General features: G+C 48.1%; 1 protein-coding gene across 7 annotated transcripts in view; it reads right to left on the minus strand.

Moving 5' to 3' along the window:
- The window catches only part of PTPRT (protein tyrosine phosphatase receptor type T), a 1153310-nt gene that overhangs the window by 48957 nt on the left and 1090848 nt on the right, over positions 1-13505 (minus strand). For all 7 annotated transcript variants that reach the window (XM_070381763.1, XM_070381762.1, XM_070381758.1 and 4 more), the window contains one exon: positions 6394-6470. In XM_070381763.1, the coding sequence (XP_070237864.1) occupies positions 6394-6470 (77 nt within the window). The remainder of the gene's footprint in view (positions 1-6393; positions 6471-13505) is intronic.

Consider the following 13505-nt stretch of genomic DNA (forward strand, 5'->3'; position numbering starts at 1 on the left):
TAATTATTATAGAAATGCAAATCAACACCTCACACCAGTCAGAATGGTCTACACTTAAAAAAATCTACAAGTAACACATGCTAGAGAGGGTGTGGAGAAAAGGAAACAGTCCCACACTGTTGATGGGAATGTAAACTGCAGCAAGCCACTGTGGAGAACAGTATGGAGGTTCCTCAAAAAACTAAGAATAGAGTTGCCATATGATCCAGCAATCCCACACCTGGACACATATCCAGACAAAGCTATAATTCAAAGAGACACATACACCCTGTGTTCATAACAGCACTATTTACAATAGCCAAGACATGGAAACAATGTCTGTGGACAGATGAACGGATAAAAAAAATGGGGTATATTTAGACAATGGAATACCCCTTAGCCATACAAAAGAACAAAATAATGCCATTTGCAGCAACTTTGATGGATCTAGAGATTATCATACTAAGTGAAGTCAGTGAAGGTTGCTCAGTCTTGTCTGGTTCTTTGCGACCCCATGGACTATACAGTCCGTGGAGTTCTCCAGGCCAGAATACTGGAGTGGGTAGCCATACCCTTCTCCAGGGGATCTTCCCAACCCAGGGATTGAACCCAGGTCTCCCTCATTGCAGGTGGATTCTTTACCAGCTGAGCCACAAGGGAGGCCTGAAGTAAGTCAGAGAAAGACTAATACTATATGATGTCACGTATGTGGAATCCAAAATAGATACAAACCAACACATCTACAAGACAGAAACAGACTCACAGACACAGAGAACAGACCTGTAGTTGCCAAGGGGGAGGGCGTGCGGGAAGGATGGACTGGGAGAGTGGGCTCAGCAGATGCAAACTTTTCTTTATGTATATAGAAACAACAAGGTCCTACTGTATAGGAGGCGCGAGTGGCAGAGAGTCTGCCTGCCAGTGCGGGAGATGCAGGAGAGGCGGGTTTGATCCCTGGGTCAGGAAGACCCCCTGGAGGAGGAGATGGCACCCCACTCCACTATTCTTGGCTGGAAAATTCCATGGGCAGAGGAACCCGGCTGCTGCAGCCCATGGGGCACACATACACACTGTAGAACACAGGGAACTACATTCAATACCCTGTGACCAACTATAATGGAGAATAATATGAAAGAACATAAAGAGCTGTACAACTGAGTCACTGTGCTGTGCAGCAGAAATGAACACCAACGCAGTAACTTCAATAAAATAAATGGTTAAAACAGAAAGAAAAGCAGCATAGCATGGTGGTTATGTGCTGATTCTGAATTTAATAGCCTGGGTGTGAATCCTGGCTCTGTTCCTTACAGGCTGTGTGGTCTGGGGCAGGTTACTTAACCTCCTGGGCCTTAATTGATTTTTGCTGTTAAACGGGGATAACAGCATTTACATTATAGCCTTGCGGTTAGGATTAAGTGAGTTAATAGATGGCCGTTACCATGTGTCAGGCAGTAGTCTAGAGTTTAACATATACGCCCTTGCTATTATTATTTTACTGTGTATCTGGAAAGCATTTATCAAGTGCCTACCACGATTCAAAGTCTGCGATGGCCGTGAGGGATTCTGAGATCCTTCTGATCATTCCCTTCTCTCTGCTCTCCCTCCAGACGTAGTAACTGAGGCCCTCTCTGAGCTGTGAGAGGTGGGGAGGACAATCAGAGGCAGAGAGCTCTGTTCCTCCCAGTCAAGACCGCCCGTGCTCTTCAGGATCACAGGAGAAACAGATTCTGGGAGTTTTCCCAGAGTAAGTCTGGGACTAGAAAATAGTACCCTGGAGTGTGGAAAGACGGGGTCTCTCAAGTCCATGGTCTTCTGTCATCCCCACCATCATTCCTTCTTCCAGCCCTCGTCCTCCCTGATCTGGGCCAAGGCCTCACGCTGGCCTCCCTGCCTCCTACCTTCCCGTCTGGTCCCACAGCCCGTCTGCTTCCTGCCAGGGTAAACGTCCCAGTGCCCACCTGATTATTATTATTGTTATTATTTCTCCACTTAAGCCTGCAGTGGCTCCCTGCTGCCTATATAATAACATCCAGGTGCTTTAGCGTGGGACTGATCACCTGTCTCCATCCTTGTCTCCAGACTCATTCCCAGCTGACCCTCTTGAGGCCCTTCCAGGTACCCTACGTCCCCAGCTTCCCACACTGCACTTCAAATGAATTCTCCTCCTGAGCTGTCCTGCAGGGCTTGGGAGATGCCCAATCAACACCCTTATAATGTATGTTACAGTAAGTATTTTTTTTTTTTAATACTTTCTCTTTCTGGGCCATTGGATAGGCTACCCAGAGCTGGGTGCAGCTTTTTCAGCAAAGGATGGTTGTGGCATACATGCATGAACACATCTTTTGAGGTGAGCTTGGGGCACTCCTTTAATGCCCCGGTTGGCAGACAAAAGGCAAAAGACAAAATGCATGGAATCTGGACGATTCCAACGCGCTTCCCTGGTGGCTCAGATGGTAAACAATCCGCCTGCAATGCAGGAGACCTGGGTTTGATCCCTGGGTCAGAAAAACCCCCTGGAGAAGGGAAAGGCTGTGCACTCCAGTATTCTTGCCTGGAGAATTCCAAGGACAGAGGATCCCGGCGGGCCACAGTCCATGTGGTTGGCAAAAGGGTCGGACACGACTGAGCGACTAACACTCTCACTTCACTCACAACGCACTTCAACATCAATGGGATGGAATTCTGAGCAAGGCATTCACTTCAGTTGTGGAGGTTCCATGACTTGGGTTCGCTATTTTGTTCGTTTGGTCACTCGGTCCTTCAATATTCAATCAACAGGTATTAACTGAGCATCTACTACTCGGTATAAGGCCCTAGAGATACAAAAGTCGACCAGATGAATATGGGCTCAGGTTCTAAGCAGCTTGTAGACGTCAACAAGTTGAGATAAGGGCCACTGAGGAAAAGATCTAGGGCTCTGGGGAGCCCCGCCGGGGAGTGGACTCAACTAAGGAGGCCAGAGAAGTGTTCTCTGTGAGCTCACTGCGGTTGAATGGACCTCTTAAGCCTGGTTTGCCCATCCCAACACCCCTGTGGTTCCCATTTCATCCCTGAAGCAATATTCTTAGCTTTCCTCCCACTCTCCCCACGCTTGCTGGCTGTCATGTTTCCATCCACAGGCCTTAGCGCTGGCCCTTCCCTGGGACTGCGTCAGCTGTGTCTGTCCCCACATAACCCAGGGGTTTGCTCTCCCCTCCCATCCAGGCTTCTGCTGGGACAGCAGTCACGTCCACTGACAGTCGATCCTGACACCTTTTTCGTTTTTTTTTGGAGAGGGGGGAGTGCTTTCTCTGCTTTACTTGTCTTCAGGGCACTTAACACCAAAGTCTTTGTTTATTTACATGCTTCCCGTCTGTTTGCCTGGTTGAATGAGAGCTCCAGCAGGGCAGGGCTGGAATGGGCTGGCTCGTGGCTGTGTCCCCAGCGTGGAGAAGTCTGCCTTGGCCACCACCTTGATCAATGCATATGGAACGAACGCCTGCCTGCTGCGGGCCTGTCCACACATGGCGTCCGAGTCCAGAGAGCCTCTCTGGCTCCTGGAACCCATATGGTCCCCTGAAAGAAAACATGCCAACGACCAGACTCTAGCAATTGGAGATAAAAGGAAATGGACTGCTCATTCGGGGCTCCTCCGGGCATCTGCCAAGAGCTGGTACAGAAACTTCCTAACCTTAAAAGAACTTTGAGTTCATTGAAGTCCCACCTACACAGCACACAGATCAACCGCAAACCTGCCTGGGCCTGCCTCCATCTGTCTGTGAGCAATGGGAAAGAGGTTTGCATCCAAAATGCATTTATCTCACTCTGTACTCATGCATCTGTTACTTACCGGGGACCCGGATATGATATTTATTTCCAGACTGGTAATTTATAACGGATTCAAGTGGCCAGTGCATCCTCGGGTGTGAGACAGGCCTGCCAGTGGGATGACACCGGAACTGTGGCGTCTGGAGGCCTAGGCAGGGCTGGCCCTTTCAGCTCATTATCCAGATGGAGTTGTTTTAATGCATCGTCAAGATCCAACTGGATAAATGATTCCAGCATGGGCAGTCAGCCCTTTGGAGGGCTGCATTTCTGGCTGGGTGGAAACTCGGGCCAAGGGGTGAGCCTGATAGCTACCTAGGGCGAATCCTGCCAGGCATCCCCATAGCGACCCCGGGAATCGTGACTCTGCTGGAGTATAGAGTAGGCCCACACCTGGGGCAGTCCCCCCAACCCTGAACTGCTAGCACTGTGCTGGAAGCCCATGCTTGGTGTCTTCTCTGTCCCTCCACTGACCCTCTGTTCCCTTCCATGACCTGCTCGTGACAGAGGCTGTGTCTATCTAGACCTCTACGGAAGCTCCAGACCCAGCTCCTGACCACACCCAGGCCCTTTGTTAGCCAGCGTCCAGGGCAGGGGGATCTAGGGACCACACCAGGCATTTCAGACAGAGGGAATTCAGTTCAGGGAGCTGGTTATACAGGTGATGGTGGAGCTCAGATGCAAAACAGAGAACAGTGGGCCACCCAGAGATCGGCAATAGCAAGAGGCTGTGGCCATCCCTAGAACCAGCAGGTATAATGGGAGACGGAGAAGCCGCCAGAGCCCAGGAGCTGGGGCCACCTTGTTGAGGCTGGACCACCCTGGTGGTCCTGGTGGATGGAGCTGGAGCCACTGCTGGAGCTGCCACCCCAGGAAGCAAGAGAGGTGGAGAAATACGATGGCTTCTCCCTTCCTCTCACCCTCCTGTCTCCCACAGCACCTTCCTTAAAGGGGTCAGCTCTCTCTCCTCTCTGTAACCCACGCCTCCCCGCCACCGACCTCCCTCTGCCCACATACACACCAGCAATGCAAAGCAGAACGGGGAAAGACATGGAATATATCAGAGGGCAAAAGATAAATGTCTAAGGTGAGGCTTAATGCATATTTGTTGAATCAGTGAATTATCTGGCTCAGCTTAGATTATGGGAAATTCTAAAGCCTGCCGCAGTACCGTATCACCTGTCTATAAAAACACCTGGGAGTCAGAAGGGCCCGGACGAGCTCTGAGCCTTTCGTCAAGGTTCCTGGGCCTCCCAGCTGAGGCCCTGGGAAGCCTGGCTTGCATCAGTCCTGCTGGGTTGTCTCTCTGGCCCCAGTGACCACACTTCCCTTTTACAAACTCGCTCACTTCCATGTACACCTGTCTCGGCTCCTGTTGTATTTAGTCCCTTCCTCCATGTTCTCTGGAACACTGAAGCGGCCCCTTTCCTAATTGGGGGTCTTAATCCCAGACCCTCTTCTCTCTCATCTGCCTTAACCTCAGTAAAAGATAAGCCATCCCACAGCTCAGCTTTGAACTGGTCACATCCTTGATCAAACACTTTCCACAGCTTCCTTTTGCCTACAAAATAAAGTCCGACTTCCCATGTTTGATCACAAACCATCCATGATCCGGCGCCAACCTTATTTTTCTCTATTCTCATTACAGAGTCTCTGCTCCCCTCACACTTTGCTGTGCCATATCCTCTGCCACATCGCAGCTTGTGCAGTGCTTTGGCCAGAGGCCCATCTCCCCCTTCTTTGATTTTAAATTCTACCTGTGCTTAAAGCTTTGGTTCACATCTCACTTCGCATTCCTGATGGAAGGGTGACTTTCCCCTCCACCTCTGAATCCCTGAGGCATTTTATCTGAACTTATGACACCCACTTTCTGGTTTGCCCTGGAATTATTGATGTGCACAGCTTATCTTCCCACTAAGGTTTTAGAAGGTAGAGACCATGACATTTTTAGCTTTCTGGTTCCCAAAGCATCCAACTCTGAAATTTTCATTACATAAACGGCTGTACCTTCAAATGAATGAATGAATAGGCAAACACACACACAGACAAACAAGAATTAATGGGACTTCCCTGAGGTATAGCAGTTAAGAATTCATCTGTTAAAGCAGGGGACACAGGTTTGATATCTTGTCTGGGAACATTCCACATGCCATGGGCAAGCAAGTCCCTGCATCACAGCTACTGAAGCCTGTGAGCCCTACAGCCTGGGCTCTGCAACAAGAGTCACTGCAGTGAGAAACTCCCGAACCACAGCTAGAGAGTAGCCCCTGCTTGCTGCATCTATAGAAAGCCTCTGCACAGCAACGAAGATCCAGTACAGCAAACAAATAGATAAATAAAATTTTTTTAAAATTGAAGAATTAATGGGCGAATGAACAAGGCTGTCAGCCCTGGGCTCCACAGAGCAGACCACTCTAGCCAGCCTGAAAACGGGTACATCTTTAGATGGATAATCAACTTGGGTTACAAGAGTCACAGGGAGGAGCCAGACCCTGTGGACTTGCTCTAGGAGGGCCACTGTCTAGGGGACTGGCTGGGGGGAGAGTCACAGATTTGAGTCTGCTGCAGCCCACCCAGAACCCAGCCCCCCAGCCCCGCGGAGAGCCTCACATCGATGTAGTTGGCGTTGATATAGTCGGAGTGTGGGTCTCCATCCAGCACCAGCAGTCTCACTCGAGAATGGTCGTCTGCAGAGAGAGCAGAAAACCAGGGGGTGAGTGATCCGAGGGCTTCGGGCAAGGAGCCAGCCCTGCCTGCTTTAGAGCTACCATCTATCTATCAGCACACACCAGGCATCATGCCAGTGACACACATTCTCCTGGAACCCCTGGCATCACCCTCAGTTATCATCCCCATTTACAGATGAGGAAGTTGAGGCTCAGGGAGATTACCCTGCCGTACAAAGGGCCTGTATATGCTCCTCTTTTTTCCCACCTGCCCTTCTGGTTCTGGTTTTGTCATTACTTACTAGGGTGAGTCACCTGCCTCTTTAAATCTTAGAGATTTTGTCATTAAAAGCAGGTAGAGATGCCTTCTGTAGAGGACAATGCAGGAAAGACCACATGAAAACACTCTGCAAGTGTCTCGGGAAGTGAGATCAGGATTAAAATGCTCCATTTTCATGCTTTCTTAAAACCAGCAAATGTATCTATTTTCTACGCGTGTACAAATGCTTTCCTTTTGCCTTTTGGAGTATTCCTGCAAACAGATTGTCAGCCACATATTGTTATCAATACTATCATTCAAGTGAAGCTGACTAAGTCATTATAAAAGAGGTCATCAATAACTAAAAATCGTGTTACAGAGAATACCATTTTAAACACAATCTAGGCATAAACAAGATGTGCAGGCTTTAGTCAATGGCACGCTTACTTCAAATAACACCAAATAAAAATAATTAAGGAAAAAAAAAACGTTCTTCAGCAGAAGAATCAGGCTAATCCTTTACAGTTAATTCAAGTGAGCTCCGACATGCTAAAAGACACACAAACAGAACGTCCGGTTGGGTCTGGTGGGGGGAGAGGCTCAGCTTGCTGTCCCCATCACTGGGTTCACATCACCGAGTGTTGCTGCACCTACTGGCAGGGCTGGGGTCCCCAAAGGTGGACTGGGGAGCTCTGGGCACCCACAGGGTCTATGAAGTCAGGTCAGCTTATCCTGTGGGCCTTTTCCCGAACTTTGCAGTTTATAAGCATATCTGCTACTACAAACCGGAACCCCCAAGAACAGGGACACAGCGTGCTTTGCTCCCTGTTCTATCCTCTGCACAGGTACTCGATAAGGACTTGGTGAGCAGGTGAGTGGATTATCTCTCTGGACTCTCACAGCAACCTGGGAGAGAAGCAGGACGGATGCTGTTAACCTTTGTTACAAATGAGGAAACTGAGGCTCCCAAGGGCTGATGGGCCACATGGTCAGTGGATGGTGGAGCCTAGGAGAGTGAGGTTCTCTTAACTCTGAGCTTAGACACTCCTGATTCCCAAGAGGAGTCTAAGCAGGATAGGAGTAAGCACTTCAAGGATCCTTGTGCTTAGTCGCTCAGTTGTGTCTGACTCTTGGTGACCCCCTGGGGACTGCAGCCTGCCAGACTCCTCTGTCCATGAGATTTCCCAGGCAAGAATCCTGGAGTGGGTTGCCATTTCCTTCTCCATGGGTGCACAGCAGAGGCGTTAACGACAGTGAAGTGGTTACCTAGGTGATGGAAGAGTTGAGAGGCCAAAGGGAGGAGGGAGGAGTAATTCGGAAATAAACACTCACAAGGAGACACTGCCTCCCCAGGGAAGGTGGGACAGAGGGAGGAGGCGAGGGCCCCGGAGCCCGGGGAGGGGGCACCTGTGGGAGCTGGAGCTGCGGTGGCCTCTCTGGTGGGAGCTGGAGAAAAGGAAGAGACTCCCTGGCTGTTCAGGAAGGTACCTGTGATGGGGACAGAGGGGAGAGACACCCCAGCTTTTTCCTTTCTCCCACCTTAAACAATCTCCAACACCAGTGCCCATCACTGGCCAAACCGAGCTAGTGGCCAGTTGTCAAGAGGTGGTGAGAAACGCAACCTGAGGGGTTAGCTCCCTGTGACGGAAGGCTGAGCAGGAGAAGGCAAAGAATGGGATCCAGGATGGACAAGCAGGCTGGGGCTACCACCCTGCATCCGTTCATTCATTAACTAAAGAGTCGATTCAAAAATTATTCAGTGAGGACTTCCGTGGTAGTCCAGTGGTTAAGAATCTGCCTGTCAATGCAGGGGACACAGGTTCAACCCCACATACTGCAGGGCAACTAAGCCCGAGCACAACCATGAAAGCCTGCGAAGAGAAGTCACTGCGTCGAGAAGCCCATACACCGCAAACAGAGAAAGCCCGTGAGCAGCAGTGAAGACCCAGCACAGCCATAAATAAAATAATAAACATTCAGTGAGTCTAACCACTATAAACAATGATTCACTGAGCATCCGTCGTGTGCCAGGCACCATGTTAGACACTGAGCTACACTGGATGACACATTTCTTACTCCTCGTAGGGAGGAGTTTCCGTGGAAGCGACCAGAGGCAGGGAAGGAGGTGTAAGTTACCTCTGTGGGTGAGTGGGGCAGTAGGCTGTGATGTGGGGAAGGAATTTGAAGCTAATCTTTCTGGAGTGTATGGCAGACACTGAAGGCTTTACAATCATATATTTCCCCAAATAGCTCTACAGACTATTATGCTAATATCACTCTTATATGCTAATATTACAATGATGTAATATTCTTCCCATTTCACAGATGAAGAAACTGGGGCTCACAGAGGTTAAGTAAGTTTCCTATGTTACACAGTTTGCAAGTGGCAAGGCTGGGATTCTCTCAGGACTGTTTGCCCTTGAATCTCTGCTCTGTCCACACAATATGCTGTCCCTGGACTTCTACCATCTTGCAGGCACTGGAGGCTGTGCAAGGGTCTGGTCCCCAGCTCCTGCAGTGGGATTTCCTGGGGGGACATCCACCCAGCAGGGCTTCAAACGACATCCAGCACCTGACTCTGAGCTCAGATTGTTAAGCCTTATTACCAGTGGTTTCAAAAAACTACAAGCCTCAAAAAAGTGAAAAATGCAAAATGCGTTTTCACTCATTGGTCTAATGACTTACTAATTCAAAAATCTCCTTTATTTATTGAGTTATGCCTGCCCTTGAGATCTAGAGCACTGGGAACAGAGGTTTAAAATGTTGAAAGGGTATTTCCTTTAATATAAAATGGAATTTAAAGTCTGAAAGCAAATATGACTTAAAAAGAAACAGAAACATTTCTTTTAGCTATCTGTTCTTAAAGATGAGTGGTGTCTCTACATCAGGTATTTGTCAGTATCACCTCTTCATTTATTAAGAACAAGTTCAGGGATTTTGTGGCTGGTCCGTTGGCTAAGACCTCCCAATGCAGGGGGCCCAGGTTCGATCCCTGGTCAGAGAACGAGATCCCACATGCTGCAACAAAGATGGAAGACCCAGGTGCTGCAAGTAAGACCTGGCACCGCCAAATAAATAAATAGCTTCGGGAAGTGATATGTGAATGAGGCACTGAAAGTGAGACTTGACCAATGGACAATGAAGGAGGGTCTTTCCTTCAGAGAGAACAAACGCAAGAGCAACAGCAGGGGCCCTGGAAAAGCAAGCATATTGGATGAGCTACAAACAGGGTTTCTTGTCTTGTGAACATGGAGTGGCTGGGGACTAGCAGCCAGATAAGAAGCAGAGGAGGTGGGTGGGGCTTAGGCTACAGAGGGCTTTTTATTCCCTATTTAGGCGCTTAGATGCAAGTCACCAAGCCAGGCTCCGCAGAGCATCCAAATAGAGACTCTTTTCTGAGACAGTGGGAGCATACTTTAGTACAAAATGATTAAGATTTATTCTCACACAGGCTATTCTGTGCCAAGCAGGACAGCAGATCTGCTAATGGGAGGTCTGAAGCTAGGAGCCAGTGCTGGGGGCAAATCTTAGTTCCATCACTTAGCAAGTCCATTGGTCTCCCTAAGCCTTGGATTCCTTAGCAAAATGCTATACAGCTCCGAGAATATTGGGAGGATTAAATGAGAAAATGCAGGCATGAAAAGTGTGAGGATGTTAAGAGAATGAAAAGACGAGCCACAGATTGGGAGAAAATATTTGAAAAAGACTATCTGATAAAAGCCTTGTATCCACAGTATAAAAAGAACTTTTAAAACTCAACAATAAGAAAACGGTCTAATTAAAAAATGGGCAAAAGATCTGAATGGAAAGCTCATCAAAAAGGATGTACAGACAAAAGATGAGCAAATGAAAAGATGTTCAGTATCATATGTCATTTGTTGGTGGCAGTGTTCAATTACTAAGTTGTGTCTGACTCTTTGTGACCTCGTGGGCTGCAGCATGCCAGGCTTCCTTGTCCTTCACTATCTCCTGGAGTTTGCTCAAACTCATTTTCATTGAGTCGGTGATACTATCTAACCATCTCAACCTCGGCCGCCCCTTTCTCGTTTTCCCTCAATCTTTCCCAGCATATGTCATTGGGAACCGAAAACTTAAAAAACAAGAAGCTACCTCTACACATCTACCAGAACGGCCAAAATTCAGAATCCTGATAACACCAAATGCTGGTGAGGATGTGGAGCCACCGGAATGCTCATTCATTGCTGACAGGAAAGCAAAATCTGTACAGCCAGTCTGGAAGACAGTTTGGTCATTTCTTCTAGAACTAAACACACTCTTATCACATGATCCAACAATTTCTGTCTGGTATTTGCCCAAATGAGTTGAAACTGACCGTCCACACACAACCTACACATGAATGGTTACTGCAGGTTTACTCACAACTGCCAAAATTCAGAAATGAACAAGATGTCCTTCAACAGGCAGATGGATAAGCAAGTCATGGTTCTTCCAAACGATGGGACTTGGTAATATAAAGAAATGAATTCTTACGGCATGAAAGGATATGGAGGAAATATACATGCACACTGCTAAGTGACAAAGCCAGCCTGAAAGCCTTCATACTGTATGGTTCCAACTCTGTAACATTCTGGAGAAGGAAAAACTACAGAGGCAGTAAAAAGATCCATGGTTTCCAGGGACCTCTGGGGAGAGATGAATAGGTGGAGCACAGAGGGTATTTCAGAGAAGGCAATGGCACCCCACTCCAGTACTCCTGCCTGGAAAATCCCATGGACGGAGGAGCCTGTTAGGCTGCAATCCATGGGGTCGCTAAGAGTCGGACACGACTGAGCAACTTCACTTTCACTTTTCACTTTCCTGCATTGGAGAAGGAAATGGCAACCCACTCCAGTGTTCTTGCCTGGAGAATCCCAGGGATGGGGGAGCCCGGTGGGCTGCCGTCTATGGGGTCGCACAGAGTCGGACACGACTGAAGTGACTTAGCATAGCATAGCATAGCATAGAGGGAATTTAGGGCAGCGAAACCTCTGCAGGATCCTTTCCTGGTGGATCCCTGTCATTATACATTGTTCATCTCCTGTAGAATTGCACAATACAGGGTGGATTCAAATGCAAAGGACGGACTTCTGCTAATAATAATGGATCAATTTTGTTTCACCCCTGTAACAAATGTGTCACACCGATGCGAGCTGTTAGAAATAGGGGGAGCTGAATGTGGGAGGGAGGCAGAGGGTAGAGAGGAGCTCTGGACATTCTGCTTAACTTTTCTGAACCTGAAACTGCTCTTTAAAAAAGAGAAGTGTGACAACGGTGCCTGGTATGCAGCAGGTGCTTGACAAATGATGGCTCTGGGCTGGGTGTGAGGTGGGCAGTGAGCTGATGGCAGAGGTGGTTAGAAACTTTATGCTTCCTATTTGTCCTTCTGTACAAAATGTCAATCCATCTCTCTGCAGAGGCAGAGTTATTGTGTATATTCATGAAAGGGCAGAATTCAGCTATGAGTCCACCAGAAAGGCATTGCAAGGAGTAGCACTGCCCTCATGGTTTATTTATTCCTTCTGGGAGATGCTAATATTATTCTGTGTCTCCTTCCCCTTCTAACTTTATATAATTAGAAGGATAAAAAATTGTGTTTATCCAGACGTACATGGAGAAAGATGGGGCAGCCAGCAATGTAAAGGAATTTATACAAAGTAATTTACAAGCAGCTCAGAACGTTCATTATGCTTTATCTATATTTTGCAAGCTTGAGAAATAGCTAATCTGGTACTCCTTGTTTGATATTCAAGACGAGGGAGGAAGTCACATAGAGGAGAAACAAGCTCCTCGATGGTGATGTAAGAGGAACTGCAAGAGCCTGGCCAGGAGATGAAGGGCCAGCTCTGGCTCAAGGGGAGGAAAAAACCAGTGGAAGGTTTTTTCCTTCCAGTAGAAGGAAGACATAACTGGAAAGCCACGGAGATCCAAAAAGCGCCCCACCACCTGCCCCAACACAACTCAAGAGGAAACACTGTCCCTCTAGAATCAACCTGTTCCTTGTGGTTTTAGGACAAAGCCCAGCGGGAGGTTGTAGAAGTTTAACAAATAGCTCTCTGGAGAAAGCAGTGGCCCTGATCTGTAACATCTGCTGACTTCTGTGATATAAGTACTCCCACCATGACTGATACCAAGCTGCCAACATGGCATCAACAAGCTCACAGAATTCCTGAAAATTTCCCCATCAGCTCCAGGACACCACTGACCTGACCAAACCCCACAGTGCTTTGCATGATCTGAGGGTCTGGGGCCTGTTTCCCACTCCAGCCCCATGCCTCCCTCCCCACGTTACCCATCTTTCTGTTGTTCAAATGAATGACATCTGCTCTGACCACAGGGCCTTTGCACGTGTAAAGGGACACCCTCAACCCCACAGGCTGGCAACATCTCACTCTTCAGCTCTCAGCTCAATCTTCCTTTCTCAGGAAGCCTTCTGTGATCTTTCCATCTTAGACTCTGACAGCTTCCTGTATTTGTCTTCAGAGCTCTTAGGACAGTTGTATTTCTGAGACTATCGGACTAACCCATGGCTCTCTTCCACACCCTATTTAAGAAAGGGCACCCCATTTACTAAACTCTCTACAGGGTACGGCACAAAGTAGGTGTTCAACAATTATCTGTTCAATATATGAATTATACTGTGTTTGAAAGGCTGAGAACCAGAAAGGGGCTGGGTCCTTTGCTTTTAGCCATACAATTGATTTTAGGTAACTTGGCTTGAGTTCCGGGCTCTTCCCTGTATGCAAGGCTGGCATAGTAAGCCTGGATCCTGGCTCAAATTCTTCCTCTCCTTGTAGCTG

This window comes from Bos mutus, chromosome 13 (genome assembly GCF_027580195.1).
Source record: "Bos mutus isolate GX-2022 chromosome 13, NWIPB_WYAK_1.1, whole genome shotgun sequence".
Lineage (NCBI taxonomy): Eukaryota > Metazoa > Chordata > Mammalia > Artiodactyla > Bovidae > Bos > Bos mutus.